The 9,530-nt window shown below is 45.9% G+C and overlaps 1 protein-coding gene across 1 annotated transcript; it reads right to left on the bottom strand.

Annotated features, from left to right (window-relative positions):
- Positions 1-6,473: 6,473 nt before the first annotated feature.
- On the bottom strand, positions 6,474-9,530 carry LOC101320677 (POM121-like protein 2). Its single transcript, XM_033863583.1, is given in 7 exon segments — positions 6,474-7,023; positions 7,025-7,241; positions 7,244-8,125; positions 8,128-8,656; positions 8,658-8,993; positions 8,995-9,083; positions 9,086-9,530. Coding segments are annotated over 7 exon segments (3,048 nt in total).

Here is a 9,530-nt window from a genome sequence, read left to right as displayed (position 1 = left end):
AAACATAACATGAACTGGAGCACGTTGAAGGACTTCACCACACCATTTGCTACTCTTACTGTGAAAAAGCATGTCTTACAAAAGAGAAACGTGCTTCCCAATCTTGATTTTGGAGCTATGTGGCAGGTAAAGGCATGCAAATGGAAAAACGAAGGTAAGAATTCAGCAAATGTATACATGTTAAGAACGATGTTTGACACAGAGATATAGACAATATAAAACTTAGGTAGACATGTCTTACTTAAAAATGTCATAAAGTTCTTAACTGGTCCTAGTTCCTGAAATCAACAATCAATGCATAAGTATCAGAGAGTTGTCCTGCCCTTTGAGAATGAGAGGCAGTATGGAATGATGCTTAAGAGCACAAACTGTGATGTCAGGCTCCATTGGTTCTTTGTCCCAAACCTGTCATTATATTTGGGACCTTGGAAAATAATGTAAAATCTCTATTTCCTGTTTTCATTTACTCAAATTCTTTGGGGAGTGCTGGCAGATGGTGTGGGTTATGACTAGCCTCAATCTATAAGACTTCTACAGGCGTGTTATATCTAGGCCAGGTACACAGCATTGCTTCCTGAGCTGACAGAGAACAGTGTAAGGAAACTGCCTGTATCTCTTGCAATTTGTTTCCTTTTGTTTGTTTATTTCAACAGCTTGAGTACTTCTGTAAAGGTAGGTCACACTTTTCACTCATTTCTATTTGAAGAACTCTTTCGTTGTAATCAAATCTGTAAGATTTAAAATTTTCTGCCCAATGCAATACACCTCTCCTATTGTATTTTAAGTATCAGGTATTATGTGTATTAATGGGAAGACTAAGTTAAGTTAGGAACCACCTGCATTTATGCACATCAGAGATGCCTAAAACTTAAAACACACACACACACAGACACACACACACAAATCCACCCAGCATTAAAGTAATCTATGAAGTCTTTAAGAACAAAAAAGAGGGCATGATTAATACTACCTGGGAGAAGTCTGAGCTCTGTGAAAAACCCACCAAAGAACATTGAACTGGCCACTGTTCTTTCTGAAAAACTTGGATTCTATGATGGGACCTTGGTGTGATAGATAAACCCAGTTTTGTGGGGCAGGATGTAACAAAGAGAAGTGGTTCAGTTGTTTATTGGCCCAAATGGAAATATTTTAGGCCCAAGATAGGAAAGAAAACCCTTTGGGTGTGAGGTGAAACTTTTTGAGAGAAACCCACCGAACTTCAAGTTTCAACATAAACCTGATGGCTCCATTTCAGATGTCTTTTACACGCTAAAGACAAATCTCATTGGTCTGGTTTGCACTTCAGTGTGCGAATGGGACTCTAGGAGAGTATTTGGCAGGACAAGTATACGTCATCTAGCACAGATAACCATATAAATATCTCTGCCATGTCCCTCACCAAAATAAGACATCAATATCACATTCCTTCAGCCTTGAACAACGACCTGTCATGGAAGTACTGTCAACCAGGCATTTGCCTCAACACTGATTTCAGTGGTGGCAAAGAGACATGTTTCTTATTGTAATTTTTAAAATTAAATTTTTTATTTTGGAATAATTTTAGGAAAGTTGCAAGGACAATACAGAGAATTGCCTTATACCCATTACCTAGTTTCCCTTAATATTAGCTTCTTCCATTATCATGGTACCTTTGTTTAAACTAAGAAGCCAACGTGGGTACTTTACTAATAACTAAACTCCTGACTTTGACTATATCACACCAGGTTTTACACTAATGTCCCTTTTGTTTCCAGGATCCTACATTGTATTCAGCCTCCTCTAGTCTGTGACAGTTTCTCAGTGTTGATGAAGTATTTCTGTAGCATACTTGACTGTTTTCCAATCTGGGTTTGTCTGATGTTTTTTGCATGATTGGTTTGGGGTTATAGGTTTTTGTGGGAGACCACAAAGATAAAGTACTTGTCCCATCGCATCATATCGGATGGTACATGATAGGAGCACAGCTTACCATTGGTGATGCCAACCTTGATCATTTTTAAGGTAGTGTTTGCCATTTTTCTCCCTTGTGAAGTTCCTATTTTTCTTCTACTTCCTACTGTACTATTTAGATATTAGTCACTCAGTATGGCCCATATTCCGGAAGGGAGGGGATTAAGCTTCATCTCCTGGGGGGGGGGTGGGGGGAGTATTTACTTATATTAGTTGGAATGCTTCTGTAAGGAAAATGTTTCCCTTCTCCTGTATTCATTGATTGATTTATTTATATCAGTATGGACTCATGAATATGTATTTTTATACTTTGGATTATAATCCAAAACCACACCATCTGTTGTTCAAACTGTTCCAGCTTTGGTCATTGGGAGCTCTTTCCCTGTTATAAAGAGACAATTGGCAAAGCTGTTTCTTTCCTACTGTGTTGATATTAATAAATATTTTTTTCACACATCATATTAAAAAAATCTTGTTTCACCTTTCGCTGAACTAGTTAAGACCCGAGTGTGGAAGTGTAGAAAGTGTGGATGGTTTCCCAGTTTATTTTAGGACGAAAATAATCCGGTAGGGTCAGTTTCTTTGCAAGAATCAGTTACCCAGTGGAAAATTAATATACCCATAGCGGCTCTATTTCCCTTGCTAGTCACTGACTACTATCCTTTCACCCTGTAGATGGGATTCAAAGGAGGACTTCAACCTTGGGGTAAATCAAAGATGTGTGTTTAAAGTTTTTAAGTTCTCAGCGGGAGGTTCGTCTGTCTCCCTGACATTAATTGTGATATCGCAGTGGACCTGAGACTGGAAGAACTCTCATCTGTGTAGAAGTGTAAGAGGTAAGCGTCGTCATACAAATTGGCCTGTACGGGGATCGAACCCATGATCTTGCTGTTATTAGCACCACGCTCTAACCAACTGAGTTAACCGGTAGCCTGTTTCTCTGTAGGCAATTCAATACAAGGGAAACAAAATGGTTTCTTCAAATTCTCGGGGCGGGGGTCCGGGGGTCCGGAGGGATGGGGCGGGGGGAGGCGGGGAGGGAGGAGAAGGAAAGGGAACACAGAGAACTGAAACAACCGAAAAGTAAGGTTAATTTTTTAAATCTCCACATTCTTCCTATTTCACTCTGCCTCATCTCGGAGTTAGGAAAAAGAAAAAGGGAACAAAACATTTGGCCTGATTGAACTCTACTTCTTGGGGACCTCTCTCCAACTGACGACTCTGAGCCCCCCAAAAGATCAGATTCACCCAGGGAGGCTTCCTTCCTCCTACCTATTTAAAATAATTTATAAAAATAAATTATTTTTAAAATAATTTTATTTCATACTATCAGAGTCCTTAATCCATCTGGAATTCATTTTTATTAATTGTATGAGATGAAGCAGCTTTTTTTTTATTTTTTGAAGAGTTTTTCTACTTGTACCAACTGCACTTGAAAAGTTCATTAACTTCCTGCCGTTCTAAAGCGACGAATTTAGCCCTCTTTTTCATATTCTATACCCTCCCCGTAAGGGATCTCACATTTTCCCAAGATTTCGATATTCTAAGGTACATTGACAACGCTCCAATCTTTCCCTAGCCCTCACCAGACACTCCATACATTCATTTGCTCTAACCAAAAACCTTTGCTTTATCCCGGATTCCTCTCTTCATCTCACACCTCACAACCCCTTTAAGAGCAAATCGGTTAAATATATATATATATTTATATATATATCTGACCACTTCTCACCACTTGCATTGTAAGCATCCTCGTCTGGGCCACCATTGAATCCCACCTGGATTCCCGCAGAACCCTCCTCCCAGTCTCCCCGCTTTCACTCCTCTACCGTCCCAGCTCAGCCAGCAGCCAGAACAATCCTAACAGTGAGTCAAGTCATGTCATTTATTTGTTCCAAAGCCTCTGCTTGTTCCACATCTCACTCCTGGGGACTTCCACCAGGTTTTCTCTTTGCCTGGAATCCTCTTCCCTCATACTCTGGCATGGCTGAGTCTGTCAGTGAATTCAAGTCTTTGCTCAGATGTCAACCTCTCATAAGAGCTCAGATGAAACTGTAGCGCCATCTTAACCCACCTACCCTGCTCTATATTTTTGCCAGGCCGTTTGCAATCTCTTTCACATGGGAGTTATTTCCTATTATGTTTATTGTTTATTTTTTAATCACACCCCCTACTAGAACATAAACTCCACAAGAACAGGAATTTTATCTGTCACTGAGAACATCCCAAATATTAGAAGAGTGCCTAGTAACCAGTATCAGATGCCCAGTATTTTTTGAGTGAATGAATGATTGAATATGACAAATATTTCCTTCATATTCCATAGTCATTTCACACTCAAGTCTATAAACATTCCATGTATTCTGCCAAAATTACATTTTCCATCCTCCAAGTCAAATGGCTAAGGGTCGGTCCTCTCGAACTCCCCCTTACCCTTATTCTGCCCATCTCCTCCGCCCACACGGTGCAATCGGTCACCAAGTCCTGCTTCTTAATCCCTCCTCTCTCTGCTGCCTCCCCACGCCCACTGTTAACTACCTGGTTAACAATCCCTGTTAACCAGGTAATTAATTACCTAGCTTGAATGTATTGTATCTTTCATCTTTGTTGGTGTCTCCGCAGCCTCCCACACATTTCCAAGCCTCCAGCCTGTCCCCGTTTGACTCCTCCCTCACATGACAGCTAGAGCAATCTAAACCCAAGCTTGTCTCTTTCCTACTTAAAATCTTTCCATGACTCTCCATTGTATTTGGAACCTGTGCACACTGCACGATATGGTTTATAAACATACCCATGATCTGCCCCTTCTTCTCCCAAACCATATCTGACTCCTTGAAAGTTACCCAGATAGATGCGTTCTGTCTTCAGGCCCTCCTGTGCACGTGTTTTGTCTTTGGCCTGAAATATCCTTCTCCAGATGCTAGAACTGGAGAACACACACCGTAAAACAGAATTCAAGTTTCAAGACTTAGATAAGATGACCTTCTGCCCTGCTTCCATTCCCTTAGTACCTGTCGCTTGTTATGGAATCTCTGGCTTACTTACCAGTCTCCCCACTAAATTGTAATCTTCAAAGCAGAAGTTTTCCTTCACCTCTGAATGGCTGGTGCAAAGCACGATACAAGGTATACAGTCATCACTGTATAAATGTTAAATTATCATGTAAAGAGCTGTAGGAATTGTCTAATGCTTTTCCTCTTGCCCCCCCCCCCACTGTAAGATGGCAATCTTGGGCTGTGGAATGTCTTTCAAAGTAGAAACAGCATGGATATTTACAGTCCTATATACCTGGGTTAGAGTTCTGACTTTGGTGATTTGCTGTAGTGAGGGAGAAGCGAACACACACTTTGGAGCCAATAGGGTTGAAATCCCAAATCTAACCTTTACTGACTGGTTGAGCTTGGGCAAGTTTCTTAATATCCTTCTGCCTCTGAATAGATATGAGTTTTATAGCAATTCCTGTATCATAAACTCATTTCAACAATTTATTTTTATTTTATCAACCAACTTAAGATTGCTTATTTTTCCAGTTAGGTCTCTTCCAAGGTATCCGTACAACAGGAGATAGATGCATTCAGGGAATCATTCTTGCCTTTTCTTTTTTTCCATCAGGATGGAATATGTCGTAGCTACTCATAGACCTCCCATTGGTTACAGTACAGAGGTCAGCTTCGGTATCTGCTCTTCCTCCCTTTCTCCCTTTGTTCTCAGGCCCAAGAGTCTTCCTGCCCTACCCACCCTATCTGGGAGAGATGTGAGGTAGAGGGTGATTTTATAAGGTACAAATTAAAAGAAAAGTAGAAGCTTTGGTTCCCTACTTGAGCATTTCTCATTCGTAATTATGGAGGAATTATGACCTATGGTGTAAAGAAAAGAAGCAAGGTTGCTCCACTCTGTGTTTTTCCTCCCCTGGCCCTCCCATGGATGCTCTCATGGGTAGACCATTGATCCTCAAGGAAAAGTTGGCTTCACGGTCAAATTGCATTAAAAGCTTCTCCAAAATAAATAAATTAAACTAAAAAAAAATCTTCTCCAAGAGCCAACTGAGGAGCAAAATAGCAAGAAATGAGGAATCGGCCTCCCTAGGGGACCAGATAAAGGAACCACTTCTTTGAGCCAAATAAAAGCAGGCTAAGATTTAGAGAGAATCTAATCCTCCTCCCAAAGATGCAAGAGAATATGGGTTGTACTCTTTGCCTCCCTGGCACGTCTGTTCCCAGAGAAAAAAGCAGGAGGCAGTGTCCTGACTGAGCTCACCGTTGACACAGAAAGGAGTGGGTAGGGAGGGGAAGGCAAGGCTCTGTTCAATTCCAAAGCTTTGGTTCCACTCAGTTTCATTCTGCTATCACCACTAGATACTTCAGTCCTTCATTTTCCTCTAGAATGTAGATTAGGACCTCAAGGTGAATGTGCAAAGCTCTCACCTTAGATCTGGGGTATTTTCGCTGTAGAGAATCAGAAGTGACTGAGGCACTTTACTATGCTGAGGTCCAAATTAGAGTACGAGTGGCAAGGAACACAAATTATTTCTTGTGGGCATGATGCCTTCGGGAATGCCCTTGCTCCCTATTCTGTAGGGTTTTTGATTTTTCACCAATGGAAAACGAAGGGGCTGACGGTCTGAAAGATCTTCTCCCAACAGAGCCCTGGGGCAGTGGAGAGGGCATCCCAAAGCCAAGGCTGCTGCCTGCCTTAACTGATCCAGTGACAGGGGTGCTCTGAGCAAAGGGGGCCATGGATGTGTCCCCAAACATAGTTTCTCTAGCAGAAATGCTGGCCTTCCCCAGGGCCAAAGGTGTGCCCTGGCTGGTCCGGCCCTGGCTGCCTGGGCCCCAGCCTTTCCCCAAGGGTGTGATGGCGTTAGTGCTCCCACTCGGCACTGCTCCAGGGCTGAGTGCTCCGGAGCTGGAGCTCGCGTCTGGGGCAGTGACGCTGAGCCCAGTCTCCTCACAGTCCACAGGGCTCACTAATCCCCCAAAGTCAAATGGTCGTGGGGCTGTGCTGCCAAACACTGAGCCACAAGCCCCAGTCTGGTGGCTTGGGGTGACAACTCCCAAACCATTCGTATTAGACCAAAAGGGAACCTACTGGAGTGCTGTCAAAGGCCGGCCGGAAGCTGGCAGGGATGTGAAAGGTGGAGGCTGGTGGTGCCAAACCCCCAGAGGCTGACTGCGTGGTACCGCTGAAGGATGGCTGGGCTGGGGTCGGTGTTGAGGTTGAGGAGGCCACTGTTGAGTTTCCAAAAATGGGAGAGCTACAGAAGCTTGGGCCAAGGGCTGGCTGGGGGCTTCTTGCTTCTGCACATATGTAGCCCCAAATGCAGGTTGGGGAGTGGCTCCCAGGGTTAGTGGGGAAGGTGGCCTTGAGCTTGACTCCAAGGGAATTGTGAATGCTGACGTCGAACTGGAGATCCTGGATGACGATGCAGGCTGGCTGGTGGTTACTAGGGCTGAAGCTGCCGGAGGGCCACCCGCAGCGCTAAAATCGGCAGTGCTTCTGGTAGGGGATATCTGGACAGCACTGGGAAGAACCTGGCTAAAGATGGTGACTGTGTGCACAGTAGGAATGGTTGGACGCTGGCTCAGTGGGAAAGTGAATCCTGCATCTGGGGAGAAGCTGGCCCTGAAGGCACAGGCAGCCCCGAGAGGAAAAGGGGGGCAAGTGGAAGGGCTGGAGCAAGTGCAGCCCATGGTACTGGTAACATTCACTACACCAAATTCCAAAGGCGGCTTAAAGGAGCCTTTGGATGCGCTGGCTGAGGTGGTGGACATGACTACAGAGGTAGCCTTGACCAGGCCATGGAAGAGATGGGTAGAAGCAGGAGTAGGTGGAGGAGTGGTCTGCTTGAAAGAGAAAGGAGCTCTCACGGGCATAGTTTTAAGTGGTCTTATGCTGCCAAAGATAGGCTTGAAGGTGGGAGTTGAGATACCCGGAGGTGAAGATGCTGCAGCTGTGCTTGAAATTCTGGAATATGAGGAGCCTCCTGTCTCACTATTGGCTGGGAGCCCCATGATGGGTTTTGACATGCGGTCAGCAGAAGTTGCAACAGGAGGTGCAGATGCAGGAAGATGGGGGGCTGGGCTGCTCATCAATCCAAACAAAGTGCTTTGCATGGTGGGTGCTGCAGGGTTAATGGCAGGGGAGCCTCGGGGTATGGCAGCCTGAGAGGTTGACGTGGCCACGTAGTCTCAGTGACTGGTGATGTGGCAGAAACAAGGGTCAGGAGGATGAAAGTAGTGGTGGGTTTTGAGTCTGAAGAGGTGCCTGAAAGGGGCTCTGACTGGGAGCACCCATGTGAGGCCAGCAGGCTCGCTGTCTTCAGAGGCGAGTGAGCCACACTGATTGCCTCTCCGGTAGGTTGCGGGAAGTCCAGTGGACTTGGAGACTTCTGCATTTTATGTAAGCTTTCCAGCTGAGGATCAGTGCCCTGGGACAGGGGTGGCTGAATAGCAGACCAAGTGTCAGGGACAGAGTCTGTGGTGACCTCAGTTGTATCTTCTCTGGTTTTGTTGCTCCATTGGAGTCCAGCTTTCTTCCCTAAGGCCAGGTCTTTTGGGACCGCATAACTGAGCTGAGGAGGTGGAGTCAGGGACAACTGGCTCCCAGGGTTTGACAGAAGCAGGGGAATCTGATTTTGCTGCCCAGAGCTGCCAGATGTTTCTGGGGACTCATCTGATACCAGTGGGGCTGGAGAGTGAGACGGATGACCAATGTTCTTTCCTTTTCATTGGCCACTCTGGTACCTGGAGTGATGTACTGGGAATACTCTTCCAAGGCTCAGAGAAATCTCTAGAAGAGCTGTAAGAGCTTGTAATAGCATTTCTTTGGGAGCTAAGGGGGCCACCTGTGTGTGTGCTGGCCAAGGAGTCCATGGAGGAGCAGCTGGGCCTGTTATGCAAGCTGTGATCTGAGCCCCAGCAGTCGAGGCTTCTCTTCAGAGGCCCAGGCCTCCGCACAAAAGAAGTGAGGACTCCAGTTTTCGTCAGAGGCTTAAACACAGATGGTCTGGTCTCTGGAATCCTTCTCTTACTGTCCAAGCTCTCATGGAACAAGTGGTTCTTCCCATCTCACTTTCCCCTTCTTGCACTCTCTGAGGGCCCTCAGCACTGTCTCCTTCGCACATGGGTCTGGGGCTTCTCAGAAGGTGAGACCCCTGCAGAGTTCGTTACCTCTGCTGGGGCAGTGGAGGGGGGCGCTGTCCGCTCACGAGGAGCGAGCCTCCTGGTCACCGGGCTCCTTGTTGCCCTGGGGTGCCGAAGAGACCAGATACTCTCCTTTAAGTAACTTTCCCACCAGTCTGAGGGAAGAGGCCCCATGATGGAATTCCGGCACCTGTTCCTGGGAAAGGGCCTCCAAGCCTCACTGACCACGCACGCGTTGGGACTGGTAGGATCCCAGTTCGGCAGGCTCCTCGCAGGTCTGTGCCGAGGGGCAGGGTGGGCACGATGGACGTGCTGAACCCGGGGGACCTGATGAAGGGGCTGAGCTGGCCGGCGGTTCAAGGGCCTCTCCGACAAGTCTGTGCGCACCCCTGCTGGGGATGACGGCCAGAGTCCCAGCTTGCCCACGTAAGTGCCCAT

This window comes from Tursiops truncatus, chromosome 10 (genome assembly GCF_011762595.2).
Source record: "Tursiops truncatus isolate mTurTru1 chromosome 10, mTurTru1.mat.Y, whole genome shotgun sequence".
NCBI lineage: Eukaryota > Metazoa > Chordata > Mammalia > Artiodactyla > Delphinidae > Tursiops > Tursiops truncatus.
The sequence above is the reverse complement of the archived record's forward strand: the minus strand, read 5'-3'. Positions and strand labels throughout refer to the sequence as shown.